Source organism: Dermatophagoides pteronyssinus, unplaced genomic scaffold, assembly GCF_027571235.1.
Source record: "Dermatophagoides pteronyssinus isolate colony J.1.1.1.1 unplaced genomic scaffold, Derpt_VIB-CSIC_2022.12 sq0004, whole genome shotgun sequence".
NCBI classification, from domain to species: Eukaryota; Metazoa; Arthropoda; class Arachnida; order Sarcoptiformes; family Pyroglyphidae; genus Dermatophagoides; species Dermatophagoides pteronyssinus.
In genome coordinates this window covers 2,871,529-2,884,156 of record NW_027461528.1, presented here as the reverse complement: position 1 = coordinate 2,884,156, position 12,628 = coordinate 2,871,529, and the positions used below count along the sequence as shown (strand labels likewise).

Genomic DNA, 12,628 nt, shown 5'->3' with positions numbered 1-12,628 from the left:
TTTGAAAAAGGTTAGTGAAATTTTTTTTTTTAATAAAAAATTATCCACACACGTCATACCTATTTCTAATATTTTTTAAAACAAATGTTAATCCAATTACCTAATTCATTGATTGATTGATTGTAATCATTTTTTCCAATTTTTTTAAATTTTAATTTGTACAACCAAATCAAACACAAATCACATTGAAAACAATGATAATGATAATAAGGATCCATTTTTTCTCATCATGGTCATTATCATTATTAATTTTTCTGGCTATTTTTAATGGTAAATTTTTTCATATTATTTAAAATTGAAAAAACATTGAGTAGGTGTTTAGCATAAATATGCATGCATGCATGTCAACATTTGTTGTTGTTGTTTGTTGTGTGAGCCATAATTTCAATAATGATTTTTTTCAATTTAATTTTGTTTCATTTTTGGCAATCAACAACAACAACAACAATCATCACTTGATTCGAATTACTAATGTTGATTATATAAAAGTAAATAATTCGAACGTTTTATTTTTGGGTGACAAAAACAACATTGCCACCGTCGATGATAAGTTTTTATTGAATAATAAAATCAAATGATAATCAAAATAATTATCATTATTATTTACATAATGATAAATGAAATGACAACAACAACATTTTCATCATCTGAACCTCAACAACAACAACAACAACCAACAACATCAGCGACAAATATTGTTCAATCATCATCATCGAGATTGCAAAATTTATTTCCATTAAAAAATAATCGTATTGTTCATTCACCCGTTATCACTAACAATATCAACAACAATGATCATCTGATAATAAGCAATAATAATGATATTGTGGATGATGATGATGATGATTATAATAATAATAATGATCGATATAAACGAAAAAAATTTTTATTAACATTACATTGGATAATACCAATCATATTTATAATAATTATAATTATTGTTGTTTATTGTATGATTTTTTTTAATTGAAATGAGGAAAACAAAACAAACATCAATCCATTTTTTCCTTGTCCTTTTAAATCATTGTTTCTTTTAAAATTTAATTTTTAAACTGATTTTTAATTTATATTTTTTTCCCCTTCTTTTTCGTATAGTCACCATATTCCATGATTCAATTGATGCTGCCAAATACAAAAACAACACCAATATGAATAATTATTGTGAAAAATCTGAATTAAAAACAAAATCAAAAGAATCATTAGAACAACAAGAACAACAATTAGTTAATAGTGGTCATTATTTAAGTATATATTTTGTTACATGGAATGTTGCATCAAAAGAACCACGTGGATCATTTGCTGATTTATTTAATTTTTATCATCGTCTTTATGATGCATATGTTATTGTTTTGGAAGAAATGCCAATGAAAACATATATCTATATTGATGGTTGGCGTTCATCAATGGAACAATTATTTCGTCAAGTTGGTTATATTCTTTTACGTAAAGAATCGGCTATACTTACAGGTGTTTTCTTGTTTGTACGTCGTCAAGATATTTATCGTTATTCATCTGTTCAGGTAATAATTGTTTGTTATCATTAAAGACAATTTAACAAAAACTATTTTCCTCCATCAAGACTTATCCGGTTAAATTACAAAGCGATCGAGCATTTGCATTCAAAGGTGCTGTTGGTTTACGATTTGTTTATCATCGAATTCGTGTGGCTATTATTGGTGCACATTTAACACCACATGATGAAAATTATCAAAAACGTATAAAAGATTTACGTACAATTATGTCCGAAGTTTATTTTAGTAATCGTACTGATACTGTTCATAATCAAGAGTATGTATGATTAATTGGTAGATTTTGTTTTTTTCAAATTTGATTTTGTTTTAGTATAACATTTTTAATTGGTGACCTTAATTTTCGTTTGGATCCTATGAACGAATCAAAAGAATCGTATGATGAAGAAAAAGAATTTGAATCAATTGTACAATTTATTCGTGAAAATCGAAATAATAAAGATCCAAAACGTTATGAATCATTATTAAAATATGATCAGATACGTAAAGCACAACAAAAAGGTGATATACCATTAAAAGATTATGAAGAATCATCAATATCATTTGCACCGACATTCAAATTTGTTATCGATTCTTGTGATCAATATGATCGTAAACGTCGACCAGCATGGACTGATCGTATATTATGGCGTAATTTACTTAAATTTCAAAGTCGTTGGCAAAAAACTGATCATTCAAAAATGTCATCAATCGAACCAATATCGATGTATTATGATTCATTACCACAATATACAACAAGTGATCATAAACCTGTACGACAATTAATATGGATACCAATTATGGAAATGAAAGAAATTAAAAAAGATTTAAATCGAAAACGTCGTGATACACGTCGTCTTACATTACCAACATTATTTGATCAACTACCACAACCTCCATCTACAGTTGCTTCTTATCAACGTTTACGATCCGATTCGGTGACAACATTTTTACCAGCAACTACTACGGATGAATTTCCAATGGATATGATATCAAATGAATTATCATCAATAGATACTGAAATTGAAGCAAATGAAAATTCTTTGTTATGGCCAAATATTGATGATCCATCAATATTTCAGCCAACATATCGTATTGAATTTTTTCATATTCCCGATTGGAATCGAACGAAAAAATTTTATGCAAATTTCAAAATTGTAACCGATGATGATGATGATGAGAATCACGAAAGAAGACCAGTATCGATTCGTAATCCATCTGTTCGAAAATTTATCGATCAATGGGATTGGATTGGAATTTTTCCGGAAAAATTTACATCATTAGATGATTTTCTTACATATTCTTATCCAAGATTTGGTAATGCATTACCAACTGAACAGGCAACCGATGCTTTATCAATGTTAAACATAGATGATGATGATAATATTAGAGATTTTGACGATGATTCACAACAAGGTGATCAACAATCTAGTAGAAGTTCCAACAAAGAAGAAACTTCTTCTATTGATTCATCTTCGATAACAACAACAACAACGTCGACAGATACTACTACTGACGAAGTATTTTCAGTTCATTTTGATGAACAAATACCAATATTAGCTGGACGTTATTTATTGATTTATATTAGAAAAAATGGTGATGTTATTGGAATATCCGAACCATTTGAAATTGAAAGAGATATTGATTTATCTAGTGATATTTCATAATCATGATAAAAAAGCAATAATTTTTTTTTCATTTGATTTGGCCAAAATACTATTACTTTACTATATAAATAGACTAATTATTAGTCAATAATATACACTGACACACACACATTAAAAAAAAAATTAACGTAAATATTTTATAAATTCAAATTTTGTTTGTTATTATAATTAATATAATTTTAATTTTAATAAAAAAAAAGTAATTTTTAAAAAATAAAAAAAAATTCGAATTTTTTTCTGCATCCTAGTGTCTATGAACGGGATACTAAACCAAAACCAAAAAAATGTGTCAAATTTGAGCATGCTTTGTGTGTGTGAGAGAGAGAGAGGGTGGAATTTTTCTGGTTCTTTCAAACAAAAACCAATATTCTTGTTGAGTTTATTATTTTGATTTGGAGTTTGCGCCAATTTTCGTTTTCTCTTCTCTCTCAGATCTTGTTTTTTTCTCTCGTCGTGATTTTTTTCTGGTTATCATCATCATAATCATGTATTCTGCATTGCATCATGTTTTTTTCTTTCGAATGAATTTAATCAATTTTATTTAGTTAAAAATTATTTGAATTTCTTTAAAAAAAAATGGCGGATTCTACGCCAACCTCGACCGCCGATAATAAATCGATTAATAATGAAGCTACATTAGCACAACGACGTCAACGTCGTTCAACATCAAATCTATTTAATCAACAACAACAACAATCATCAACTACGACAACAACAACAACAACAACACGTAAATCCACTGTTATCGATAATTTACCATCAAAATCAACAATAAAATCAGATAATCAAAAAGAATTGGATGATAATGATAATGATGCTGTTGATGATAATATTATTGATAAAACAATTTCCGAACAATTACAAAAACATAATAATTGTCGTTGGTCATTAACAGAACCATTAGAAGCATGTGACATTCAAGGAAATTGGTATCCAGCTAAAATTGTTGAAATAAAAAATGATAAAGTTAAAATACATTTTTTACGTTGGAAGTAAGTGGAATTTTTTTATAATTAAAATAATTCTGACAATTAAAATACGAAAATGTCCGGTAATTATGATGATATCGGTAGATATCCTGTAGCCATGCCGCCGCATCGCTCGCATGTGTGTTTAATATAATCGATGTTTTCGTCCATTGCATTGTATATATTGAAAAATGGAAAAAAACATCGAAGTTCGATTTTCGATACACAAGCATCGCGAGAAATGTTTCTTTTTTTTCAATTTTTGATTTCTTTTTTGAAAAAAATTATTAATTTGTCAATCTTTTGATTTAATTATAACTTATAGAAAACGATATGATCAATGGTTTTGTATGGATACGGATTTGATTCGTCCACGTAGTGATACATTAAATCAATCGAATGCTAATCAAATGATGGCACAAAAATCAACGAAATTTGATTTGAATGAAGAAATATTAGCACGTTGGACTGATCAGAAATATTATCCAGCACGGATAACAACATTTTATAGTAAAGGACAATATTGTCAGGTTCTATTCTATGATGGTTATCGTAAAAAAGTTAAAGTTAGTTCATTACAAAAAATGCCTGATAATTATGAAGGTGAACAAATACCACCACCACCACCATTATTACCGATTCAACCAATTACATCATCATCATCATCATTGCCAACAACACCATCGATGACACCAGGGTTAAATCTTGAAACACCTGAATCAATGCAAAAATTTAATAATTCATTTGTATGCGATATATGTCAGAAAGGTTTTCGTAAAGAAAGTCTTTTATTACAGCATAAAAAACATTTTCATAAAACAGAATTAGGTGATGATGTACCATCATTAGTTCCACCACAGCTACGTATACATAAAACAAATCGTCAACATGATAAACATTCGAAAACATTAGATTCTGGTGGTGGTGGTGGTGATGATATTCGAATTTCGAAAATTAAAACCGAAACACATGATTCTGGTGAAGATGCTATAAACATCAACGAATCTTTAGATCGTGGAAAACGTAAAAATAATGAATCAACACCATCACCACAATCAAATGATTCAATTGTTGTTGGTAAAAAAATAAAACTAGAACAAGATCATGATTCGGGTGAATCGGTTGATTCACCAAAATCCAATAACCATCATAATCAAACAAAATCATCAACAATGAAATCATTAACAGTAATATTACCTGGATGGTCAAGAAGATCATCAACAAAACCAAATACAACATTATTATTTAAAGATGCAAAATTAGAAGCTGAAGAACATGAAAATGATAATATTGAAGAATTTGTTAAATGTATTTGTCCATTGGATGAAGAAAGTGGCCTTATGGTTCAATGTGAGGTAAGCGATGATGATGATTTGAAATTTGATTATCAGTGAAAAAAAAATTAAAATTTCTCCCAAATACAGTTATGTTTAGCATGGCAACATGGATCTTGTGCTGGTTTTCATAGTGAAAATGATGTTCCACCAAGTGGTTATGTAAGTGTTTTTATTCAAAATTCAATAAAATTTGATTTTTTTTCTTGCTCCCAAATCTTGTAGTTTTGTCAATTTTGTCGTCAAGCACCGAAAAGTGTACGAACACAACAAAATTCCTATCAATTAAATCATTGGCTAAAAAATGGCCAGCCACCACAATTTACATCGTCTATGTTTGGATTAAATGATGGAATGATTAAAAATATGGAATCTGTTAATAATAAATTTATGAATCCAATGATGAATTATATAAATGGACAACACCAACAACAACAACAAAAACTTCAAGAATCATCGATGGGTATTGGAATGAAAAAATCTGAAATGATTGATAATGGATTTTTTGGTACAGAAATGGATATTGTTCTACATCATCATCATCATCATAGGCCAATGGATTCAGATCCTGAAGATAATGATGATGAAGATGATGATCTACAACATCTTCGTGCAACAAATCAATTATCATCAGCACTTTATGATTGTATGGTTAATTTACATGCATTGAATTATAAAATTCAACAACAACGGTAAGTCACTATTTTTTTGTTGATTATTGATTTGGTAATCGATTTTTTCAAATTTTGTTTTTCTCTATTGAACACATACAGTGAAAAATTTAATAATGATGAAATAGCCGAAATTGAAGAACAACAACAACAATTATTATCAAATATGGATATTATACAACAAAAATTGGAAAAAATTGAAAAAGATATTGAACAAAAAGATTCATATGCTATTCATACATCAAGTTCAACATTATCGGCAACATCACCAGAAAATTTTGGTATCAGTTCGGATGTTGTTATGCCTAGTTTACTTCCACCACCTCCACTACCACCAACAACACCAATTAAATCGACAAATTTATTTGGCGAATCAAATGATTCATCTTTACAAAATCAACCAACATTATCGGCATTAAATTCTACAGATAATAATGTTAGCCATTGTGATTCTGGTAATAATAATAATGATTTATCACAAAAACAATTAACAAATGATCAGCAATCATCAACATCATTACAACCACCATTAGCAAGATTATTATTAACAACAACAACAACAACAACTAATCAAACTGGAAATAATACAGGAAATTCATCTTGTTCATCATCATCACATCAACCGAATACAAATCATCATCGTCATCCATCAATGACACATGATTTTCTACCAATCAATCTAACTGATGGTGAAATGAAATTAGAAATATCGAATCATTATCATGATTTACAGATTGCACGTGAACTTGTTCTATTATGTAGTCAATATTAATCCATCATTCATTCATTCATTATCATCTAAATTTGCCATAATAATTATTTTATTGAATTTTTTTTATAAATTTTTTCACCAAACAAAACATACATTTCAAATAGTCTGTCTGTTTAATTTTTTTTTTTTGTTCCTGTTTTCTAGTTTTTTCTATCAAATAAAACAAAAACCAACCAGAATGGCAATAACCCGTATCGATCTTTGAGTGAAAAATTTCACACGAAAAAAAAATTGAAATGAAATTTTTTTTTAATTAAGATTTTTCTTTTGTTTTCTTTTTGAATATGGTGTTTTTTATTGTGAATTTTTGAATTTTCCAGAAAAATTTTTACCTGAAAATGTTTCAATTTATCTATGGTGTTGGTGTGTGTGTGTGTGTTTGGTGAAGGGAGAAACAAGAAATGAAACAAAAGTAAATGAAACTTAAACGAAAAAGAAAAAAACAAACAAAATTATTTCGTTGAACTTGGATCGTTTCATTTGGAAAATTGTTTTTTCTTCTTTCTTTAATCATTTTTGTTGGTTTAAAAAAGTAAATCGAAAACATTTCATTTTGGTTGAAATTTACACCCTGCAACATTTAGAAAATCATCACCAGTTGCACGATATACTTACATTCGGTCGTCGTTGAGGGGAATTCTTGTTTCGATTCAAAAAATCAAAAGATGTAAAGATTGTGAATCGAGTTTGTGTGTGTGTGTGTGGGCATCGATTATCGAAATAAAAATCAGGAAAAAAAAGTAATGAAACAGTTGAAAGTGTTGAGAAACTTGATTACAATAGAAATGAATTCTAATTGTAATCAATTGATTAGATTGGATTGATTGATTTTCAATGATATTGATTGCCTATGTTTGTTTTGTTATCGATAATTTAATTTTGCAGACTTCTTTTGAAAGAAGAAAATATTCTATGTTAGTTATAATTAGATTTAAAGAAAATTTATAAAAGATTTTTTAAAATGATAAGATTCTTGATAATGTTTTTATCATTCAAAAACTACTAAAAGCAAGATAAACCGCCCTTTATGTACACAGACACACACACACACACAATTCATTTTATTTATATTTTTTTTTTTTTTTTTTTTTGCAGTTGAAAATTTTTAAAACCATTTTTTTTTTATATTTAACGGATTAAGATGGCATTTATAAATGAAACAAATGAAAAGTGAAGTTTATTTATGGGACAAAAATGCGGAAATGTATTTTTTTTCATTTTGTTGTTTCGCTTTCTATAATCCATTTTATATTCTCTGTGTTATCTGATCCATTATTATTCAAAGTGAGAGAGAGAGAGAGAGAGAGAGAGAGAGAGAGAGAGAGAGAGAGAGAGAGAGAGAGAGAGAGAGAGAGAGAGAGAGAGAGAGAGAGAGAGAAGGATATTTAATGAATTTTTTTTTCTTCAATAACAAAACAATAAACAAAAAAATCCAACTGCTTAAGGGTATAATAATGAAATTGAATTTCCGGCCTAGGTTTTTGCTGAACCACCAAAAAAGAAACAAAATAAAAAATAACAAACAAAGATATTCTTTATTTGAAAAATTATTATTTTAATCATTATCGTTGTGTTTTGGGTGTTTTGCGTAGGTGTGCATATTATTATCGATTATAATTGCTTTTTTTTTAAAAAAACTATCTATTTTCATTTCAATCATTTCATTCTTGATTTATCATTTGATCCATTTTCAAAATGAATGAATGAATGAATGATAATCACCCACACACACAGGGAGCCATATGAGCTTATTTTTATTAGTTTTACTTTTTGAATCGATGCTAATAATTTAATTAAATCCGGTTTTTTTTTTTGTTTTGTTTTGAATTTTCATTATCATTCAGACGAAAAAAAAATGTTGCTACTTTGCTGATTTTTGTTGTTGTTGATTTTTGATTATTAATAGAATCAAATACGCCTTGTTTGTTTGGTTTGTTTGATTTGGTTTGGTTTGGTTTTCTTCTTGACAACAGAAACCAAAAAACAAAAGACAAAGAAAAAAAAGGATTCTTTCATTTCACAGACAACAGATATCATTATCATTAGTTTTTCTTGAATCATTCATTTGGATATTCAATATTTCATCAGTCAAATTTCCAAAGAAGAATATTCTGAATGAATCAGTTTTAAGAAGGTTTGAGAAACTTTTTTTTTCTTCTTCTTCTTCTTCTGATTTTTTTTTCGGTTGTTGCTATGGATACAATTTTACAATTACAAATGTAATTCGTTTCGAAATTCATCAAAAATTTTTTTTGTCCTATAAGAAGATAAAAAGAATTCACATTATAAAGTTTTTATAAGTAAAACAAAAAGGATTAACAAATTATTTTTATTATTTTTGTAATTTTCTTGGAAAAAATGTACATCTTTGTTGCCAATGAGCAAAATTACAGGAAAAATAAAATTAATCAAAATTCAATAAACAAGAGAACCGGAAAGAAGAAAAAAAGTTTCCAACCAATTTAACCTTGAAAATGATGATGATGATGATATTTTTGATGGAGAAAAAAAATATTTAAATGTCAAAACTAAAATGAACATCGATAAAAAAAAATGATAAAATGGATGGAATATTTGGAAAAAGATGAATAAAGAAAATTGATAATGTTTACGTCAAGGGATATTTTGACTATAGGTGATAGATGTTTGTGGAAATGGTCATTTTTTTCGAATGTTTTTAATAACAAAAAAAAAAAACATTCGAAATCCGGTACAAATTCTGGTAAAATCCAGAAGAATTTTTTGTTTTATTTCAAAACTAAAAATAAATTATCTTCGGAATTTTTTTGTTTCTGTTCCCCCCAGTAATAAAAAAAACTTTTGATCTTTTCGATAAAATTATAATGTTGTGTCGATTGTTTTGATAAGTGGGTGTAAAATATGATGATGATGTTAATGATGAAATGTTTGATCAATATCTACTTATTAGTTTGTTTGGATGATGATCATCATCATTGGATTATAATGTATATATTTTTATTTTCTAAAATGTTTATTTACTTAATTTTTTCATTTTCTTGTTCTTTCTCCCCCCACTCACCAGACAATCTTTATCATCAAAAGAGATATCAAATGAAATTTTTAAATGACATTTTTATGGAAATTTTCAAAAATCATCATCATCATCGTCATGAGTATCATGAGGATCATCATGATAAACAGAAAAAGAAAATCGATGTCGACGACACATTAATATCAAACCAAAAAAAAAAAAAACAAAAAAAAAATAAGATTATTATGATTATGATGACGATAATGAAATGAATAACAAAAATGAATGTCCATGGCCATCATCATCATCATCATTACATTAACATTCAATCAAATTGTATACAAAATGGGAAAAATGATCTTTTTGTTGAATGAATTTTTTCCATTCACACATTTTTTCGTTTGTTCTTGTACGTTCAGTACGTTATTTATATCACGTTTTGTTTTGTTTTATGGTTGATTTCTTGGAAGGTTGTGTGACCTTTTTTTTTCTTTTCTTGATTTTTTCAATCCAAATGTTTAACCTTAATTTTTGATCGATTTATTGATTGATTATCATCATCGATTATTTCGTCATAATCCACAATAACATAAACAAACCAGAGCTCGAAAAAAAAGAAAGAAAAACATGCCGATCATTTTTTGTATAAACCGAAAAAACGAAACAAAAATTCCATTTTCAATTGGAAATTTTTTTTCAAAATGAAAGAAAGAATCATTTTATCCAAATGAACCTTAATCTTTGAAAGTAAATGAAGAAAAAACAAAACAACCAAATGATAATGTCATTTATCGGTTAATTAATGAATTTAATTAACACTCAAGTACACTCTACCGAACAAAAAGGCACTTGTACTAAAAATATATTATCGGTTAATTACTATTATTATCAATCATCTGGTTATTATTTATTATTGATTGTTTTAATTAAAAACAAATAATAATCATTATTTTTGACCACTGTTTATTTATTTTTTTTAAAAAAAAAGGTTCGATGCTCTGATTTTGTTTTTTTTTTTAAATTTTTAGGTCAATATTGTTCTGTTGTTGTTGTTTGTTGCTGGCTATTTGTTTTTTTTAATATCTGGTTTTTGGCAAACATTTACAAACTGATGATTCTGATGTTTTTATCAAACGATAAAAACTACGGAATACGAAGAAATAATAATTCCAGTTTTTTTTCCCCTCAGGTAAAGTTCATTAATATCAACCAGCAATCATTGTTTTATCATTGTTTATATCGGTCATAACATGTTTATATTCCATTGAATTTCATTTTTTTTCCTCTTTGTTTGATTGATAAAATTTGATTAATGATGATGATCATCATCATTTTACATCGTCGTTAGGTAATTGAAAGATGATAATAAATATTGTGTGGATGAAATGAAATGAAAAAAAACTGGCATTCACCGGTTGTCGATTGTTGTTTTAATAGTTTTACTGTTTTTTTTTCGTCACTTGGTTTGTTGTAAAAAACTGTAGAACCAGAAATTATTTATTTAAAAAAACAAACGAAATGTCATCATTGGAAAAAAAGGAAAAAAAACACCGTTTTTTTTTTTTTGGTTTCCATGGTGACCAAAAACATTTTTTTTGTTTGTTAATTAAGCAAAGAAAATGAAAATTTTCTCATTTTTTTCTCTCTCTCTCTCTCTCTCTCTCTCTTTCATTATTTAACCAGACATCATAATATGTATGATGATGATGACATTCTAAAAAATGACATGTTATTATGTAACTCGTGTATAATATTTGCACGAACTGATTATTATATATTACACCGATGTAGGCGAAAAAGAGAAAGAGAGAGAGAGAGAGAGAGTGGGAAAGTAGGAAAGTGAATGGAAAGTTAAAAAAAACAATGAAAATGGAAACAGGTTTCAAAAAAAAAAAAAATTTCAATATCAACCAGCAATCCAAATCTAACTACACTTGGAGAAAGAAAAAAAAGAAAGACTGAAAAGTGATTTAGATTGACTGACTGACTGACCAACTAATCAAATAACTGACCTAAATGGATTAGAATTGAATTGAATAAAAGTGGATGTTATGAAATGGATAATAAATACCCACCCATTTGTTAAATAACCAGAAAAAAAATGAAATGATAATGAACGGATGGTGACGAATTCAATGAAATCTCTTTTTCACACACACACACACAGACAATACAATCTGAATGTTTTCAAACACCGGATTATTCTGGTTTTCTTTCTTTGTTGTTGTTGTTGTCCATTCGAATTTTATTGCTGCTATTAATAATGGTAGACTGCGATTTTTTTTGTTTTCATTATTTCATCATCATCATTATGTGTCATTCAAAGAATGGAAATGGAATGGCAATCCTAAATGATAAATACAATAAAAAAATGAAATAGCATAGATAAATCAAGACAAAGTCTATGATTTTTTTCTTCTTCTGTGTGTGTGTGAAAGATTGCAATCCTTATTTTCTCTGAAAAAAAACACACACAAAAGAAAGTGAACATTAAAAAAACGATTGTACTTTGATGGATGGGTAATTGGTTGGTCGGTTTGGTTCATCGTGATCGAGGTGATGATGATTGGCTTTTTTTTTGTTGTTTTATTTTGAAAATTTTTCACTTTTCAATCAATCACTTTTATCTTCTTTTATTAATGATTGATTGGCCAGAAGAGAGAAAGTGAGAGAAACTGAAGAATTTCGTCAATAAGGATATAAGAGAAAATGGAAA

General features: G+C 27.6%; 2 protein-coding genes and 1 long non-coding RNA gene across 4 annotated transcripts; all 3 read left to right on the top strand.

The window, feature by feature from the left end:
• The first annotated feature begins 179 nt into the window (after positions 1 to 179).
• Positions 180 to 3,302, top strand: LOC113792440 (uncharacterized). Of its 2 annotated transcripts, none has more exons than XM_075819454.1 (4): positions 180 to 270; positions 1,096 to 1,520; positions 1,580 to 1,788; positions 1,843 to 3,301. In XM_075819454.1, exons 1-4 carry the CDS (start codon positions 195 to 197, stop codon positions 3,173 to 3,175), a joined length of 2,043 nt encoding a protein of 680 aa, XP_075675569.1. In that variant the 5' UTR covers positions 180 to 194; the 3' UTR covers positions 3,176 to 3,301. The 2 variants fall into 2 exon arrangements, with proteins under 2 accessions (XP_075675569.1, XP_027198129.2); XM_027342328.2 differs by lacking the exon at positions 180 to 270 and adding an exon at positions 437 to 950 and having other exon boundaries at positions 1,843 to 3,302.
• A 185-nt stretch (positions 3,303 to 3,487) lies between these two features.
• MBD-R2 (PHD finger protein MBD-R2) lies at positions 3,488 to 7,267 on the top strand. The gene is made up of 5 exons (XM_027342314.2): positions 3,488 to 4,167; positions 4,469 to 5,498; positions 5,568 to 5,639; positions 5,703 to 6,169; positions 6,251 to 7,267. The coding sequence occupies exons 1-5, from the start codon at positions 3,752 to 3,754 to the stop codon at positions 6,918 to 6,920; spliced, it is 2,655 nt and encodes an 884-aa protein (XP_027198115.2). The 5' UTR covers positions 3,488 to 3,751; the 3' UTR covers positions 6,921 to 7,267.
• A 2,580-nt stretch (positions 7,268 to 9,847) lies between these two features.
• On the top strand, positions 9,848 to 10,856 carry LOC142644856 (uncharacterized). The gene is made up of 2 exons (XR_012846035.1): positions 9,848 to 9,886; positions 9,964 to 10,856. It is a non-coding gene; the product is annotated as an uncharacterized LOC142644856 (long non-coding RNA).
• The last annotated feature ends 1,772 nt before the right edge of the window (positions 10,857 to 12,628 follow it).

Bases quoted from the DNA above. Each gene is read 5' to 3' on its own strand.
- LOC113792440 (XM_027342328.2), top strand. From the start codon at position 575: ATGATAATCAAAATAATTATCATTATTATTTACATAATGATAAATGAA. The intron at 951-1,095 runs GTATGATTTTTT...TTTTTCGTATAG, and splicing joins TATAATTATTGTTGTTTATT to TCACCATATTCCATGATTCA. The intron at 1,789-1,842 runs GTATGTATGATT...ATTTTGTTTTAG, and splicing joins GATACTGTTCATAATCAAGA to TATAACATTTTTAATTGGTG.
- MBD-R2 (XM_027342314.2), top strand. From the start codon at position 3,752: ATGGCGGATTCTACGCCAACCTCGACCGCCGATAATAAATCGATTAAT. The intron at 5,499-5,567 runs GTAAGCGATGAT...TCCCAAATACAG, and splicing joins GCCTTATGGTTCAATGTGAG to TTATGTTTAGCATGGCAACA. The intron at 5,640-5,702 runs GTAAGTGTTTTT...CAAATCTTGTAG, and splicing joins ATGTTCCACCAAGTGGTTAT to TTTTGTCAATTTTGTCGTCA.